This window comes from Tachypleus tridentatus, chromosome 13 (genome assembly GCF_004210375.1).
Source record: "Tachypleus tridentatus isolate NWPU-2018 chromosome 13, ASM421037v1, whole genome shotgun sequence".
Classification (NCBI taxonomy): Eukaryota; Metazoa; Arthropoda; class Merostomata; order Xiphosura; family Limulidae; genus Tachypleus; species Tachypleus tridentatus.
Genome location: NC_134837.1, coordinates 238,543,373 through 238,562,956, shown reverse-complemented (window position 1 = coordinate 238,562,956; position 19,584 = coordinate 238,543,373). Strand labels below are relative to the sequence as shown.

The 19,584-nt window shown below is 30.8% G+C and overlaps 2 protein-coding genes across 5 annotated transcripts in view; one reads left to right on the top strand and one right to left on the bottom strand.

The window, feature by feature from the left end:
* Positions 1 to 19,584, top strand: part of LOC143240811 (uncharacterized) — a 37,762-nt gene that overhangs the window by 9,838 nt on the left and 8,340 nt on the right. For 2 of the 4 annotated variants that reach the window (XM_076483912.1, XM_076483913.1), the window contains exons 3-4: positions 1,435 to 2,175; positions 5,981 to 6,175. In XM_076483912.1, the coding sequence (XP_076340027.1) occupies positions 1,435 to 2,175; positions 5,981 to 6,175 (936 nt within the window). Of the gene's footprint in view, positions 1 to 1,434; positions 2,176 to 5,980; positions 6,176 to 8,008; positions 8,044 to 8,092; positions 8,210 to 19,584 lie in introns of those variants that run through there. The other 2 variants (XM_076483914.1, XM_076483915.1) reach the window with 2 other exon arrangements.
* Positions 11,363 to 18,562, bottom strand: LOC143240810 (uncharacterized). The gene is made up of 2 exons (XM_076483911.1): positions 17,665 to 18,562; positions 11,363 to 13,012 (listed from the first exon to the last, which is right to left on the bottom strand). Exon 2 carries the CDS (start codon positions 12,996 to 12,998, stop codon positions 11,601 to 11,603), a length of 1,398 nt encoding a protein of 465 aa, XP_076340026.1. The 5' UTR covers positions 12,999 to 13,012; positions 17,665 to 18,562; the 3' UTR covers positions 11,363 to 11,600.

Genomic DNA, 19,584 nt, shown 5'->3' with positions numbered 1-19,584 from the left:
GTATATTCACCCTGGTCCACCAGGAATGCCAATTCTCCATGGCCCTGTTGGTCCAGTTGGTCCTGTATATATAGCTATGATGGGTTCAGTCAGCATGATTGGTTCTTATGCATATATCAAAATGCTGAGATGATACCTGAGGCTGCTTTGGTTTGTTTTGTATGAATGTTATTAAATCATTTGTTTCATTGTTCTCAGTCATGGTTAATCTTCAAGATTAAGATATAAGTAAGGATCTTAATAATTAGAGCAGTGGTTTCCAACCTTTTTTATGCCCGCACTCCTAAAAAATTTTAATATGTTCTTGCACCCCTCACAGTAATTATTTATTTAAGAATAAAGGTGAAGGTGGCCAAAACAAATTATCTCGCACCCCTGGTTAGGAACCACTGCATTAGAGGGACCTGATAGTATATGGCTACCTAGATGTGTTCAAAGTTTACCAACAATGTCAATTGATAGGAAAATATGCTTACTACCAAGAAGAGTGAGGCTGGCAAATGCTAGAAACTAAACAAGTACAAATTTGTGTAGTGCAACAATTGTCAGCATTTTGTTTCAATTGAATAAATTCATTTTCAATAGTAGTAAACAAAACTGGATGATCTCCAAGTATATGAGACAACACACATAATTAGAGTATGATAGTGGATATCAGGTTATTTCACCTGTAAAGATGAAAGCATAAAATCAGCAATCCTTAGAGCACAAATTATGAACAATGAGAGACTGGAATATGTCAAGTGATTTCAACAACTGATTACAACTTGCAGAGAAGCAGAAAATATACCATTGAATTTGCAGTTCATTAACCAGTAGTTAAAATTGTTTGCAGTTGAACAAATATGAAATTCTTACCAGAATGTTGTAACACAAATATAACAAAATGTAGTAAGTCCCTATAAAATACTGAAAACAATTTATTCCTCTAAAAATTATAAAACTAGATCACTGTTAATAGATTGAAAAATTTTATCTGTTATGGTTTTGCATTGTACTGAAAACATTATTAAGGCTGAATATCATTTTGCTATACTGTGACAGTTCATACAACACATTTCTTTGTGATCACATCATCTTTAAATTATGATGAGTAAGATACAACTAGTCTTTCCAACAAAGAGTTGCATACTTTTCTATTAAATTTTGTGTATGTGAAATTGCTTTGGCTAGTAAACATTATGAATGCAAAACTGACTTGTGTGTTATGTAATTTAGCTTCTGAAAATATTACTGCCTGAACTTGTTTATGATGTTAATCACTATTCAGGAATTGTTGCATTTATCTTTCGTAATTCAGATTGTCTGTTCTAAGTACCAACTATGCATTTATCAAAAGGCTGTGAGGGTATAATAGGTTACTTTGGTTTGTTTTGTATGAATGTTATTAAATTATAACAACTCTTCTTGTGTTTAACTGCTTAATCATTTTAGCTACCCATCCACCACCACCACCACCTCCACCCATGTCATCACATATGCAGTTTATTCCTCACCAACTTCAACAAAGACCAACTCTTCCATTACATCCTCCTCACCATATGCGTCCACCCATGCAACCAGGATTTGGAGTTCCTCCAGGAAATTTTCACCCAGGTCCACCAGGAATGATGGGTTCTATGCCACCAGGAATGCCAATGCATCATGGCCCTATGGGTCCAATTGGTCCTGTATCTATGTCTATGATGGGTTCAATGGGCATGATGGGTCCTATTTATTGTGCTCCAGGAATGGGCCCTGTTACGCAGACATATCCTGGGTCTATGTGTCCTCAGATGTACCAGGAATTAGATGCAGTCACAACATCAGTTACAAGTATTACTAATACATCTGTGATTGCTGCCACTCCTACAGTATATGCAGCACCACCTATGAAATCTGTTGCTGAAGAAGAGAGATTAGGTGAAGAAGATGGAGGAAAAGAAACAGGTTCTGTAGACCATACTTTTTATTCTACACTTGGAAAAGTTAACATGGGTGGTCAGGTTGTAACAGCCATGTCAAGTGAAACCACTGTGGTATCAAAAATGGGACCTGTGAGTTTCAACAGCCATATCTCTTCACAACAATCTGAAGAATCAGCACCACCAAAGAAAAAAGAGAAGAAAAAGCGAATAATTAGAAATGCAGGAAATCAAATATGGGAAGATAATTCATTGTTAGAATGGGAATCAGGCAAGTTTATATTTCTGTTGTGCTTTCTTTATCAGTTAAGTGTTATTTAGCATAACAACAAATGTTTAAGGAATGTGGTTTTGAAATAATATAGTAATGCAACATTTCTTTTATTTAGTAACACAACCATAGGATTTATCACTGCACATATTTGGTTTGTAATTCATTTATCATACACAAACCACTAATTAATTTTGGTATATTTTTCTTCTCAAATCTTGTATAGCTATTGCATTATTAACTGTTTATCTTCAGAAATTAGTGTGTGTTTTTTATTTATTTTTACTCATTACTCCTACTTCTTTTTCCATTATTAAAAGTAATGCTTTTTTAAAGCAATTATGTTTAATTGATCTTGGATTATCTCTGAGAAGTAATAGTTATTTGTAATCTCCATAATGCTTTAATCATTTAAGAGATGTGAGGTCAATGTTGAAAATGTCATAAAATTCAAGTTTGAACAATATTAATTCCCCTTCTACCAGTGTGTGTTTACATATTACAAAGTAATTTTATCGTGAGAGGAAACAAGAGTATTAAAAGTAGTTAGATACTTAAAATGACAGTTTCTATAATGCTGTCTTGTACGTACACAGCATACATGAAGATTTCACTGAAAATTAGTTTCATCTTCTCTCTTTTTTTTTTATGCCACTGAGATAATTAACCACAACAATGCTCTTATTTGTTCCAAAGTTATTGTTGGATAAACTTTTAACATCTAATATTTAATATGAAAGAAAAAATGTACTAGCATACTTTCAACAGTAACATACCTTTTGACTAATATCACTTTTTATTTTTTGTACTGCTGTGTATTATTTTGTTAGTGATCCATCTTGCTGTATTAATATCATGAGATTTTTGAAATATCATAGTTTCAACTGAATTACTGTTATGTTGTAATCTTAACCATTTAGTTGTCAAATATTGTCTGTCTTCATCAGTTTTAATTCTTCAGTAAATTATTATTGCTTCACTTTTATTAATTAGATTTAATAGACTTTGAATGTAGATTACTATCATTGTATATACTCTCATGAATTTTAACACACTGTTTTTTGGAACACAAACTCATTAAGTCCTGTTTTAAATCTTTAGGCTGAAGGTGTTTATTTCCTGATTCATTGTTGGTAGAACACTCATCTGGTTTATTAACTTCCAGTAACCAAAATGCATTTTATGATCATGTTATCTCCACTTCTAATGAACAATATTTGGTTAAGTGCACTTGGTGAAAAAAAGGAAACAAAAATGTTGATCTTTTATTATTATTATTACTACTGTCTGTGTTTGGGAATTCTCAATATTGACTCAACTGCAGGATACATTTTATCTCTGTTCTGTGGCTGTATAACCATATCGTTTTTTTCATGCTGGAACATGAGATTCTGAGACAGTTTGCCTCTATACAAAGAATAGGTTATTTTTGTTGCATGTTTGCCTCTGTGATTTGCATACCACTAACCTTGAATAACTCATTACTTATGACTATTTCATTCTTCTCTAATCACTCATTATACTAAAATGCCTCATCCTCCTAATGTTTGTGGCACTTTTGGTTTTGATTTGCTTGAGGATTGAGCCTCTCTATTACATTCTGTGGTTTCCCATTTTCAAGTTATCATTGTCTTGTATTCCCTTTCCTATGTTCACATTTTGTCTGAAGTATTCCATTATGTCCATTGGAGTTTCCTGAAGAAGTCTGATCTTTTCTCTTTGTCAACTTAGCCTGTTCCACTTGTCCTGCTCTGTCTGTCCTTACTTTATTCCTTTGATATTGAAACATTGAGTCAGGTTACATTCTTCTTCACCATATGCTTTCTTCTATTTATGTACATGTCAGTTATTGGGCTTGCTTTCTTTACCTAGACATCTTTGGTGGTGATTGTTTCTCTCTGGCCAACAATACTATTTGTCCTCATTATTTTTTCAGGTTTTTTATTAATTCTTACCTTATTCTTTTCCCTGTTCTTTGGTTGGATTAATCTTTCCATTCCAGGTTCTAGTCCCTCCTCTTTTTCTTGTCATCCCTCTATTAATGGTCTAGTTTATTGCTCTTCTTGTTAGTGATTTTCATGTCACATCAAACCCTTTTGGGTCTCTTACTCTTCTGCCATTGTTGGGCATATTTTCTGCTGACAGCTGTTTTTCTTGATTTCCTCTGCTTCTTCACTTAGCATCTAGATCCACCTTTCTCTATCTCAACACATCCATTTTTTTTCATCATGGGATATCAACCCTTCATCTTCATGGGTGGTATTTGTCCAGTCCATTGTTTGTTGAGCTTGTTCAGATTATGCAAGACTCTTCTTGTCACATTCCTGTCACCTTTTCACTGTTAGTCTGTTCTGTGTGTGGAAATAAGTTATCATCTCAGAAGGTACATTTTCCTTACATAAAAATGTACTTCTAAAAGATACCTCTTCATACATTTCCACCTGTCTCCTGTACTATAGTGCACATTTCTTTTTTGTTTCTTTGTCTTGCTTAATCAAAGAAGAAGATTATCAAGAGTTTAAATACATAAGAGTAGTTATTGAGCATGGAGGTTGCATTGCCTGCTAATGCTTTTATTGTTTTTAAGGTGGCCTAACAAGCCTTTTATGATGCAGAATTAGAAAATTCTGTTGGAAATCCTTAGATAATTTGTGATTTGCATCTGGCTGAGCCCTTTGAAGTTTGGCTTTCTTTTTAATATTTTTTATTAACAGGTTTTTGAACATATTACTTTTAAATGCTTTTCTATCACTAGTAGAAGGCAATATTGATCATATCTTAATTAATATAGAAGTACATGTTTTGTATTTATTATGTAAATATTTAGTATTCAGATTAATACCTCTAATAATCCCACTCCTCTATTCTTTCCACATTCAATTATGTTTGAACTAAAGAGCTCAAGTAGCTTCCATGCACAATTAGGTCTGTTGCACAAGAGAGAACTAATTGTTAGAAAGATGTGAACAAAAGTACGTATGAGCCTAGGGTAACATTGTAAACAATCACATATTGAATAACCTACTCATATGTATAAAAAATGGTTTTATTTTGAATAAATGTCATTATTAAGAACTTAAATTATGATGAAGAAAAATGAAGAAACATTGATAAATGTAAACATTTATGCTTATGTAACTTGAAAATTACTTTGGGTTTACAATAATGGATGTTTTTATGTAACTAGTAAAGAAAAAGTAGTAGAAAATTAGCATATTACTTGTATATCACTAGATGTGCTAGAAAGGCTTTAATTATTTCACCATGTAACTTTGTACGTTGTGTAACATTTAACTTTTAGAAGAAAGAAAACTTACACATAACTTCTGCTCAACATAGTAAAAGGTAGAATATGTAAAATTATCAGTTTTATCACTAGTCTTGTAAAGTTGAAATAAAAGACAAACTATTATGAAACCTGCAAGTAAGATGTAATTTGAAGGTATAATTTCTAAACATTTTCTATTTATAGGTATTGGATATTTTTATTAATAAATGACAAGAAAGCATAAAATTCCATAAGCATTTTTACAGGATTAGCAAATATTTTTTGCAAAATTTTCTCAAACAATTTTCATATATTTTTGCTGTTGCATATTTAAGACCATTTTATGCCTCAATTTCTTTGAAGCTTCTACTGAGAGACAAATGTTAATTTTTTCCTCCATAGAAATTCATGTTTTTACAACATTGAAAAAATTAAGACATCTGTTATGGTAGTACTAGAATGCACCAATTTGTAATTACATTTTCACAAGGCATTTTGTTATGATTTTCAGATATCTTTGTTTTATCACTTCAACAGATGATTTTCGAATATTTTGTGGAGACTTGGGAAACGATGTTACTGATGAGGTGTTGACTCGAGCTTTTGGTAAATATTCTTCTTTCATGAAGGCTAAGGTTGTTAGAGACAAACGCACAAATAAAACCAAAGGATTTGGTTTTGTTAGTTTCAGAGATCCTCAAGATTTCATCAAAGCTATGAGAGAAATGAATGGTGAGAAGTTTATAGTTTTCTTTTATATGTAACAAATTAATTGTAAGAAATTAATTAACATTAAGTAAAAGAGTGAATAGTAATAAAAAAATCAGTTATACGAAAATTTGTGGAACCTTAAGAACACTAATAAGAAACTTTTTGGTCCCCATTAGGTGGCTTTAAATTTGTACCAAATACATAACAATTGAGTGTGGAATAAAAATGTTTTTGTTTTACTAAATGAAGATTACATACAATATGCTATAATTTTGCAAATATCAAATAAAATGATTTTCTATGTCTTTTTCAGGGAATTCTTTTTTATATCAATACTTAACTGATAATGTAAATTATTAGTGTTTCGTTATATTTATTCAACAGGTTATTGTATTTTAGTAGTTAATTATTTTTACTAATTGTGTATCATGAGGCAGATTTTTAGTTCCTTTGCATCAAGAAAATGTAGTAATAGTATATGACATTAAATAGTAAGGATTCCTGCTAAGAGAATATATAACTCACTTCCTTTGGTTGTTTTAAGCACTCAGTGAACGATTATAAAATACTAAATATTTTGATATGCACATATGTAGCTCAGCATGAGATATCGTTTATCATATGTTAAAGGTCATTTTTGTTAAGGTTTAAGAGCACATATATTATAGCTAGTCAGACCATAGGTGATTATAACACTGATATTCACTTTAGATGCTCAAAAAAAAAGTTGTTACAGCATGGAACAAACAACATTAAAGAACATGTATTCATAACTCATTGAAAGATAGGTCTAAACCAGACAGATACAATTAATAGTTACTCACTTGTATCTCACCAAGAGCTAGGGTCAGTCACAATAACAACTGAGAATAGTTGATTTCTTACTAGTTAAAGCTGAACAACAGTTTATATAACTGAAAATGTGTTTATTATTCATCAGTCGAACTACAGTCTTATTTTAGTTACAGAAAATTTTACTCTGTGGTTAATATTATTAATAAAGTAACATTAAAGGAATAGGTATAGCTACATTTTTAGAATGTAAGTTGAATTAAAATGCACAACTCTCATTAGACAATACTTAGTATAGGCCTTGAAAAATCCCAGGTGCTAGGTCTCCATGGTAACTAAAAATTTCATCATGGCACCTGGTATTTTCTCTCATTTTATTCATGTGCTAAATACAACTTGAATCTAGAACAGTTCTGCCCTTTTGGAAGTCCAGAACTATTTTCACATTCTCTGAGTCTTAAATTAAAATGTTTCTATGATTTAAGTAGTGGATTCAGCATTTCTTCATGTTTTTTTCAGGAATGAAGCAATGAGGTTGTGCAATACATTACTAATTGTGTTACATTTTGTTTTTCTTTTTCTTAATTCAAACTGTGTGTGTGTTAGTTCAAACAAGATTAAAGGCAGTTAGTCCAGGCAATACTGTAAAGTGGTTGTTGATATCATGTGATCATTATCGTGCACTCATTGCTGTGAAAGTAAGTAAACTTACACTGGTGGCTCAATTAACCACACTGGAAAAGCAAAAATAGCAGATACTTGTGACGTTAGTGTATCTTACTAGTTAGCCCATTGTTTAATCTAAATACAGTTTTTCAACATGTTTAAGTTCCTTAGATTTAATCATTCTACTGTCATTTAATCACATCATCATGACAAATTATAAAAAGTCCTCATAATTATAAAAGCCAACTATTAGTTGTGTAAGCTTGATTGCTCTAAATGTTGTTATACAACTCTAATCCCACTTTTTCTTCTGCAATACTTCCTCATTTGATTGCCCATTCCTGTTTTAGTTGAATTTAGTCACTAACATGTGTATAAATAGCTCATAAATTTCAGCACCCTCTCAATGCCTGTGAAAAATAAGTCAAAATTAGCACAGATCCATGACTGGAAATTATTAAAACAGATTGAATATACCAGCTATCTCTAGGGAAGAGGACAAAGCATATCTGGGGAACATCTCAACACAACTTGAACATGCATGTATGATCTAAAGGATGTTTGCCAAGCATCATAGAACAATGGATGACAACTGAGGTTGAGTGGAATCTTTAAGAAATCTTAATATGTATTTTGTATATTATATTTTAAATCTCTAATCAAATAACCTTAACCAAATAAAAATATTTTGTATTTCTGTACTAATAGCTAAAAATAAGAGGAGGCTAGGCTTCCTCCAGATGACTAACTGTTTGATCACTTGCCAAATCCTGCACGTGCAAACCCCGGATATCATGCCACACATGAATTTTTGCAAACATAATTAATTTCTGAGTGACAATTTCTCAAAAAATGGTAAATTATTGTCTGGAATTGCAATGGTACAATTATTTTGAGAAAATTTGGAGAAAGGAAAACTTGTATAATGGAGGCACTGGTATAGCTCCCATTTCCTGGTATAAGCAGTTGTGAAATTAAGTTAGATACCTGACTCCTGAGGTTTGTGGCTAACTCCTAGATTTGAAAATATTAATTGAGAACTGACATATTAAAGTTATATTGCTCAAAACTTCTTTCTTCCATATTAATAATTCATATTACTCTATATAACTTATATACAGGGCCAGTAATTTCAAGCAGTCTTAATGTGAAAACAGAACTAAAATTGGGATCAAAAGCTATATCAAAAGTTATTGTAAACTGAGTGTGATAAATTATTATCAAAACATTAGGAGATCATTAAATATGTTGCAGCTTGTGGTACATGATGTATCAATAGGTGATTGAATGTGTAAAAAAAACAAACTATCATTTAGAGAGTGCACCCATGTTTTTTTTTATCTGCTTCCTAACACAGACCAGTTTCTAAATGTAAAATTTACAAAATTTATTTAACAAATATTCAAATGTGAAGAACATTTTAATATGGAATCTGTGTGACTCATTTTATTTGTTAACTGATGTATAGTTTTTTTCTATTAACTGTGATTTTTTTAAAATGTTTCTTTTACACTAATATGCTTTTTAACTTCTAAATGTAACCTGCTTTTCTTATGATCTGTATTCAGCCTTTTGTGGTATGAGTATGTCATCACATTAACTTTAACTATTGAAAGTTTTTATAATCTTTACAGTTTTGTTTTGGAGAAATCAGGCTTTTTAATTTATGATTAAGTTTGTTTTTTTTAATTCCATACATTATGTCAGTCTATACTAAAAAGAGAGAAAGTGTGTAGCAACCTGCAAAGACAAGGTGAACATGACAAGCATTACGTTTGTATGTATATATACCACTCAAACTTAAAGCTTGCTTTGTTTTCTCAATACTGTCCCTTAACAGCTTTAACTCATGTTTAGCCATTGTAAGAAATACAGTATTTCTCAAAAACAAATATATATAACTCATGCATAAAAAGTACTTCAAAAATAGATTAAAAGAAAACCATGTTTCTAAATGTTTATGATCTTGTTTCTACTTGGAGCTGCTAACATGAATCTGTCCATTCCACTATCTGAGGGAAAAAACACAACAAAAACTACTACTACAGATGTTTCTAAACAAAAAATATTCTTGTTAAAATTGTCACTGTTAAATGTTCCTTCCTAACAAAATTTAGTGACCAATGAAAGCCTATTAAATATTAATCAAACCATTCAATGGGTTTTCATTAGTCACTAAATTTTATTAGGAAGGAATATATAAAGTTTTGATATTTTTAATTTATTGTTATTTATTATGAACTTTTATTTTCCATTATTAGCATAGTATGTGGATTTAGAACTAATTTTAACCTTTTATATTAACAGAATCTTATGAAATGTTACTGAGATTGACCAAAAATGTTGCTAACAGAGAGGGTATACAACTGATGAATAAATGTATTTGAATTATTGTTTTATGGCATTGTGTATTTCTGTTTATTTCAGTATATTAAGTTAATAATATTAATTACAGAGTTACTTTTTAAGGGTGATTTGCTGGAATCAGAAATTAATGGTAATACACATGCAACAAGAACTTTAGGTCAAAGGAGAGCATTAGATTTAATGTTACTTGAAATAATTTGTTCTCTATTTTCCAGTATGAGGGGTAAGTGAGACATTAAGTAATTTTTGCACATATCAACATATATTACTTCTAACTAAAATAGCTTCAATTCCATGAAAAATCACTCAATAGAACATTAAAAAGCATCTTGTCTTCAGGTGACCAGTGAAACTGAGTAACATAAAATGTATATTTCATTATTGGAAAGAATGCATTATTGCATACACTGATATGTCTATTTTCTGTTTATATATTTAACTTGTATAGTACATCAATACATTTTGAAGCACAGTCCTCAGAAATATAATTATTTTTGTTTAGATTATATGCAAAGTAGTGATCTTTGAGGCCATTAGTCTTAAGTTTGAGATGCTTTAATTATGTGAAATTTGTGGGTTTCTCATTTTTACAAACACACACACACACACACACACACACACACATGTAATTGTGGAAGTTAAATGTCATAGAAGAATCCTTAAGCCTTCAGTGTAATGTCCTTTTTGAGAAGTGTTAAGTGGTCAAATGATGATACATGCAGTTAACAGTTAAGACATTCTCGGATAGCTTTGTTTAAATTAAAAATGTTTATCATGTTTAAATGTATTTGCCTGACATTTAATTTGCTGCTTATACTAAATTAATTTCAAGACTTTTCTGTGGCCTTGAAACACTTGCATATGTAGTGTTGATAAGACGAATTACATGTTCTTTAACATTTAAAATCATATGTCATGATTACCATATTCTTCATTTACAGCATTTTTTTTATATTTGCAAGACTTATAATATGAATAGTTTTATAACATTAACTTATGATTATCAATAGCAGCATATGACATCAGTGTTTACCTTCATGGTTTTCTAACTGCCATTTAATTTTTATTAATATTTAAGTGGACGTTCTGATAATTTCATTTGTATCTTTTAAGTGACATAGCAACAAAACTCTCAAGATCAAGATAAACATATTTTTCAGAAAAAGTTAGTGTATGCTATGCACCAGATTTAAAACTAATTTGTTTACATACTTAAGTATTAAGAAAAATAAAATATATCAACTGACTTTTGAAAAAAAAATTCAAATTTGCAATCTTCTTTTGATAGTTTTCTTTACACTGTAGTTAATTTAAAATTGTTGTAAGCATGTATTTTTGCTACATGAAGCAACTTCTTGTAAAATAACACCGAACTGCTCATAAAGTCTGCTTTCACAATGATAATTTTATTGTTGTACTTCAAGTTACATTTGATTTGTTGGATATAATACTACCAACATAAATCTGTTTAACAATGTTGCTTTAATAAATTAATAACACATGAAAGCTTTTTTCACAGAAAATAATCATCATGGTCAGAGAGAACAGACTGCAAGACAAACAAATTCTCTTGATATATAATACCTTTTCCAGTACATCTAAACTGGGTTAGTAAGGAATTTTACCAGTAGGGCCCTAGAAGGTGACCAGCTCGCCAGTGTTTTCCAAAATTTCTTTGTGGGAAATGCTGGGATTCTAGCTGAATATGTTCTTCTACAGGAGACATAATATTAATTTGTGATTCCATTTTTCTATGATTTTTTGATGAATTAGCTTTGAGATGACCACCTCCTGGCCCCCAACCTTGTGACAGAAACACATTTTTTTTAATAGGGATGTTATTTTTTGCCATTCTAGTGATAAATAGTGGTTGGTATTGAAAATGTAAAATCTTTTCTGACCCTTCTCTGAAACTTTTTTTTTTTTGTTTGATGTTATTCTGTTTGATTGATTTCCATTTATTAAACATAAAGAAATTACTGTAGCCTTTGTCATAATTCTTATGTTTCTTCATTTGTTTGTGACTTTTCAAATTTCTTCTTTTTCCTTCATAATCAGTCTTCAACACTTCAGAAAGATCTCCATCTGTGCTCCACTCTTTAACAAGTGGGTCCTTTTTTGTAACAAAATCTTTGTGTTTGTCATTTGGTGTATTTGATAAAAACCTTTCTTCTAATAAATTTTGCAAGTCTGTTTGCAGTTTACTTTTCTTCTTTTCTTCAATTAATTCATTTTGAATGAAATCAGATAATGCATCTGGTTTGCTGTTGATAAGTAGTTGGTTAAATTGCTTTAAAATGTTATCTTTCATTACTGGGTTTCTCAGATGGTTAATAATAAAGTGAGAAGGTAATTTCAACAGTGGGTAGATACCTAAAGGGGCTAAAAGAAATTGAAGAAAGGGAAACCTTACAGTATCCTTTCTAGTATCATTTAGTATTTCATTGGATATTGTATGAGGAACAATTCTGTTTATGAACTCATCTTTTTCAGTAGGTTGCCACATTGTTTCAGGAGGTTTTACTGTTTTCTCTAGAGTCAGAAAGGATAATGGACTTGGAAAGTTTGCAGTGGATCCTATGGATGTTTGTTCATTCTGAATGTTTTGTCCCAGAATTGATACATCAACTTCCAAAGATTTTGGTTTCGATATCCAGCTTTCATCAGGAAATTCATCTTGACTTTTCATAGGCCTCAAGGCAGAGAGGTCAATGGACATCAACTTGATTCTTTCTTTGTTCTCTGTATCTCTCTGAAATCTTTTTTTAAGAGGAGTAAGCATGGCAAATTGTCTTGTATATAAGTTTCTTTTATTCCCTGGTATTAGTTTTGTGGTTAGGAACTTTTGCTGGAAATTATCATTCTCTGCAGCATGTTTTGAAGAGATGACAGTTGGTGAGATGGTATCGTTATGATCCTGAATTTTATGGATTGGTATCAATTCCAGGGTAATTTCATTCATGGTGCATTGTGTAGTGAAGAGCTGTAGTATGTACATCACCATTATCAGTTTCTTCATCTTGTTCCTGGTTCCTTATGGAAATAAAAACAAAAATTACATAGTGCCTAAATGTAGTTATTTGGGAGAAATTATTGCTTAGAATGAATGCATTGTATTGCACATTTGTCACTACTGAATATACTATTATCCAGTTTAATAAAATATTATAGAACTACTAATAAAGTTGAACATTGGTTTGTCAAACTTGGATTTCTTAAATGCAAAGATATTGCCAAAATTGGAATTCAGTGCAGTCCTTTTCCTTTAGTAAACATTGTATCTAATATATTACATTTATAATGGATGAAAACATATTAGGTTGCAGTCTTAGATCTGCTTTCTTGATCCCTTGATGTCTTGAATATATTCCCAAAGTCCCTGACACAACTTTACAATTATCAACTTTATTTTACAGAGATATATTTGATTATCTTTTGAAATATGGTAGATGTGTAAATTTAATCTTCAAAATTTGTTTAAATAATTATTTTGATGAATTAAACAAAAGAAAGTAAGATTGGATAGAAACTGACACACTCCACACCTACATTGGTCAATATTTTTGAAGTAAAGTGATCTAATCTCATAATATGAGCATTTCTAAAGTAATGTGTACCCAATATTATAAGAATGTGAAAGTTAATGTGTATAAATATATAAATTTTTTCCTTTGGATACAATAGCTATAATGACCCCCACTGGCACAGTGGTATGTCTGCATACTTATAATGCTAGAAACCAGGTTTTGATACCTGTAGTGGGCAGCTAGCCTTTTGTATAGCTTTGTGCTTAATAACAAACATCAACAATAAATAGAATTGTGGCTTAAATAACTGATTATCTTATTTTGTGTAAGGATAAGTAAGTGTGATATTAGTTTTTAAACATTAACAATTAAAGAGATTAAAAAGGTGATAGCTTTGTTTTAACGTTTTGTCTGAAATTGGCAGGAAAACAACCTTGTTATAGATTTTGTTTTGTGTTAGATATAAGATATTTCAGCTTTAAGAGCTTTCAGAAGTTGTATGACACCTTAAGCATGTTCCAACTGTTTCTGTAAAATTTTGACAACTCTTAGTGTAGAGGGTGCTTATCATAAAGGTTACTTTTTCTGCTATTTATTTAGAAAATTATTGTATTTCACCATGTTCTTGAAATGACTATTATAAACCAATGTAATTACTTATGTTTTAAGATATAAATAATTTATAATTATAAAATAGTATATTTAAGACATAACAAAACATTTATTTTCTATTGGATTTTATTTTTTATTATCTTAAATGTATATTTTTAATGAAAACTAAACAAGAGAGAATCTTCAGTAGCCACTGCACTTAAAATTGTTTAGGTAGGATTATAGTAAATTAATCTAAGAGTCCTTTTTCCTTTTTATTAGTTCTGAGTTGATTGATGTATTTGACTACATCTAAGATCATATAGATTAATTTACTCTCATGTTGCCTAAAATAATTTCAGTTTGAGGATAGTCTGGTAGAGATCCTGATGAATGATTAGTCAAATCAACTATAGATGAGTCTAATGCTTAGTATTGCTGACACACAAATATATAGCTAACAAAAAGGGAGAAAAAACGTTTCGTAGATTAATGTACTCTAATCCTGCCTAAAAGAATTATCATTATGTTATTGTTAGTAGGAAAACTATGTTCAATCTTAAATTTTTATCATGTGTTCTTTTTGGAATAATAATGAGACCAAGTTCAGAAATGTTCTTGTAGACACAAAGTAATGAAAAACAACAACCTACTGATAAAATCCTATTTGTATCATAATCTCTAATAAGAATTTAAATATCGTTGTATAAACAAATTCAAATAATGTTTGTAATTTGTTGAAAACATCCCCAAGAGGTATATTACCAAAATAAAAGCTATCAATTCAGGGTGTTTGTTTCTAACTATTAATAAAGCTTTAACAGTTATTCTAAAACAACAGAGAAAATTTAATAAAGTGTGCTGCAACAGATCTTTGAAAATCTTAAGAAAGTTTGTGAAAAGTGGACATGTTACATGTATATGTAATGAAATGTGTTTCAAGATGAAACAGAACTTACTCTACTACAACACAGATTACTGTACGTCAGATGTTTTTTTAAAAGAACCAGTTTCTTGGTTATTAGTTGCCAAAACCATCTCCTCGTGCAGAAATGTTCAAAGTTTGAAGGCCTGACATGACCAGGTGGCTAGAGCCCTCAACTCGTATTTCAAGATTCGTAGGTTCAAACCCCCCATCACAACAAACATGCTCACCTTTTCAGCAGTGGTAGTGTTATAATGTGACAGTCAATCCCACTATTCTTTGGTGAAAGAATAGCCCAAGAGTTGGCAGTGGGTGGTGATGACTAGCTGCCTTCCCTCTAGTTTTACACTAAGTTAGGGACATCTAGCACAGATAGCCCTAGTGTAGCTTTGCATGAAATTAAAAAAAAGCAAACAAACAAAATGTGAATAACATGAAGGTTTAATGGCTTCCATTAGCCTAGTTGCAAACAGATGAAATTAAGTAGTGGAAGAGCGGTGAAAGCTATAAATGTAATTCTTGTAAAGAGCAAGTGATTTTAAATAAATGTAAAAATTATAAAGAAGAATAAAACAAATATTTATATGATAAGCAAGTGTCCAGTTTTGATTAGTTTGCTAAAACAAACATAGTTACAGATGAGTATTATTTAAAACTATACAGGAGAAAAAAATTAAGTGAAAACACTTAAGCATTTGATTTTTATTTGTAAATACTGTTTGGTTTATAATTTATGTCATATCTATTAAAGTATGCCTTCTTTTTAAAATGGTTCCAGTGCTGTATTTTGTAGTAATGCCAGTTTCATAACATGTAAAGAAATACTTGAAGCTACACTCAATATAATAAGTTCATTTTATTTTTTGGGAGAAAGACTACCATTTTTTCATATATAGATCACTATGTATACATGTGTTTGAGTCATATTTTGTAGGTAATAGTACGTTTACTGATGTGGATAAAAGAACACTGATGTAACACACAATGTATGCAAAGTTTCAATTTTCATACATAAAAGTTACCTCTTATGTTATGCTTGGCTGGTGTATAATTTTTATCCTGTTGGCATTATAAACAAATCTTCCCCTTATTTCATAGCATGATGTTTATAGTGTTGTGGTTTTGTTTTTTTGCCAGAATTTTGTAGATATTTTGTTTGTTCATTCATTTTGGTTTGTAATGGTATCCAATTTACATATTTGTTCATGCAGACTTAGTTTTATATATCTCTCTTGTGGTAATATTTCTAAAGTTGTTTTATCATCTCTATCTTATGGTGAAGTTCCCCCCCTTTGCTATTTTGGTCTCTCTCTTTGTGAAATTTGATTAATCACCATATTTTTCACTTTGGTCCATGTTTTGTGTTAGTTTTATTGCTTTTTAACCTCTAGTTGTTCCTTTTATTTTTCTGCCCCACTCCATCTTTTATTAAATTTAGTAGAGTTATATTTCCTAGACTAGTTCTGTGTGAATAATTTGTATTTCTCAGATTTTCACTTAGCATCATGCTGTAAGAGTTGTGTATGTTTCTCACATGTGCAAGTATTATTAAATTAAATTTTCTAAACACTTTTTTCTTGCTAATATTTAAGTAGTTGGCTTTATCTGGCCTTTATCATGTTAGTTACAAAATGGTAACCATAAAAAGACATTTTAGTATCCATTAGTATCATGGGTACATGGGTAATACACTATAATTTTAATCGTGAAAAGTTTGATAATAGTTTAATTTTATATAAAAGACATATTGCATAACATAAAAGCAGTATTTTTATATTTCATAGCAAAAACTTTGGAAATATACGAACATTTCATCTTATTAATTAAACAATATAAGAATATAATAATTTTTAAGGTATTTTAGGTACTTATATCTAATAATACATGGCACAGTGTGATGGTTAAAGCGCTCAATTCACTGGATCAAAACCGGTCATTCAACACACCGACGCTTATAGCTGTAAGGCTTTATAATGAGCATTTTAATTCTGTTATTTATTGATGAAGTGTAGTTGGTGTTGGTTAGCTGCTTTCCATTTAGTCTATCAGTTCAGAATTAGAAACAGCTAGTGCAGATAGCTTTCCAGTTGTTTGGAGCGAAAATTGAACAAACAAAACAAACAAAGACTTTATACAACATGTGTTATGTGATTATATAACCTCACTTGTGTGTGTGTACAGAAATAAACTTAACACCAGGAGAGTTGTTTATCTGTAAACCTGGAAGTGAAATTGTTAAAAGGTTTGATTTTCTTGAGCATTAATTACTAACAGGTTGTGAAATCTGTTGTTAATCAAATGTTGATTTTGTTTTACTTTCTATAGATATTCCTTTTGATGTTGTTAACGTTTTCCTGTCAATTATAGGTCAAATCCTTTATTCTATGTATTTAAAAGGATATTTTTCCCCTCATTTCCTTCAGAATTAATTACACTTTCTCATTAAGAACTATCAACGATTGTTATATTTGTACTGTTAAAGATTTGACTATTATAAACGTCTTGAATTGTAAGTTATGTAAATCTTTTGAATTATAAGTGTTAAACATTAATAGGAATATCTTGAGATTTCTATTTAAAAGTAATGCCAAAATTGTGTTAAATAGTAGCTATATACGTATTTGTAAATTTAAAAGCCTTACTTGGTGTTTGAGGTCGGTGGTGTATCCAGAAGATAAATTCAGGCTACGTGGTTTCTTCGCACTTGTGTCACAGGACCATAATTTATAGTTGAATCAAATATCTGAGGCCACAGGTAGCCAGTGACCAACCAGCTCGTGGGTGGGTTAGGTAACCAATGGTTGTCATCTGAGTAGGTTGTTCAAATGCTTTTTAGTACAATTTTCCACTATATGTTTTCCACATTTGTTTGTGGCATTATCATATGTCATTAAGTTACACCTATGTTTCGATACATCAAAAGAAATTATTTATTAAAATTTGTTATAATAGAAAATTAAGACGAATTAGAAGACTGCAGCGAACACCAACCCAGCTGGCAGAAACAAGGCTGTTGTTAGTATTGCGTGTAACCAGTTTTGCTCGGGCTGTTAATGTTAATCTGTATTTTAAAGTTCAATGGAAAATGCGATATATTTCTATTTATTTACTTGTAAACTTTAGAAATGGAAAACAGAAGAAGTATAATTACTTGGTTTTTTTAGAAACCATTTCAACCCTGTTTGAGCTGTATTTTTTAAATTTATGTTTACCGATACGTTTACGGTATAAGGGGTTTCACAATGGAATGAAAGTTTTTTAAATAATAGGACAGTATTGTAAGAGCTACAAAAGCATATCATAGGAAGTTTAACATTTTTTCCTACTTGTGAAATTGCTTGTATTTTGTTCTCAAAAAGTAGTAAACGCACACAAATACAAAAGTTTCAGATATTCTGCTTATAAGCACTGGTTAGTAGGATATACTGCCGATACTCGTAACCTCTCTACCATTTTAAAATGTGAAACTAAGAAATTGATTGGCTCCTACGAGATTACAAAAGTGACGTCAAACCGAACATTTTATACTCGGGGAAATACGGCAAGTATAGTTTTTTTACAGGTAAAATAATTGCCGTATCTTTTGCGTAAATAGTGCTGAAAAAAGATTACCAGAAGAACAGTTATAACTTAAATCTAAATATAGTGAAAATCTGTGTTCACGAGAAGTGAAATCTGCATGCTTAGTTTTTAACTGTAGTTTTGTTTTCGATGCTTACTAATCCTGTAAAAATTATATTAGGCATAAGCTATGTTTTCGATTCAAAAAAAGAAAAAAAGTTCACTATTAAAATATGTACATGTACCATCACTGGTGAACCATTACTGTGTGCATTTATCATTCCTGTTATAACCAATATAGTTTATAATTAGTATATGTATATATATATATCGGCGCTGTCATAACCAACATTGTGTCTAACTTGTACTTTATTCCAGAGTGTTTCTTAAGGATTCTATGGCCCGGCATAGCCAGGTGGTTAAGGCACTCGATTCGTAATCCTAGGGTTGCGGGTTCGAATTCCTGTCACAACAAACATGCTCGCCATTTCGGCCGTTAGGGCGTTATAATGCACGGTCAATCCCACTATTCGTTGGTAAAAGAGTAGCCTAAGAGTTGGTGGTGGGTGGTGGTGACTAATTGTCTTCTCTCTAGTTTTACATTGCTATATTAGGAACGGCTAGCACAGATAGCCCTCGTGTAGCTTCGCACGAAATTCAAAACAAACCAAATCAAAGGATTCTATTTTAATTGCGCAGTTATATGTTAACTTTATCTTTTTTTAATATACGACACCATAATGCACCTCATATATAGGCCTAGTAACAAGTGATCGAAAAACAGTGAATTTTATAATCTTAAATACGTTTTTGAATATCTACCTACTTTAACGTATTTACATAGGTGAATTTTCAACTACACAAATATTTTTAGGGGTGTGCAGTTTGTGATCAATTGCAAACTTGGAAAACTCTACATTTACCGTTGCTGTCATAACCAATCCTGTTGATAATTAGTACGTTTATCAGTGCTATCACAGCGAGCATCGATTGTAACTTGC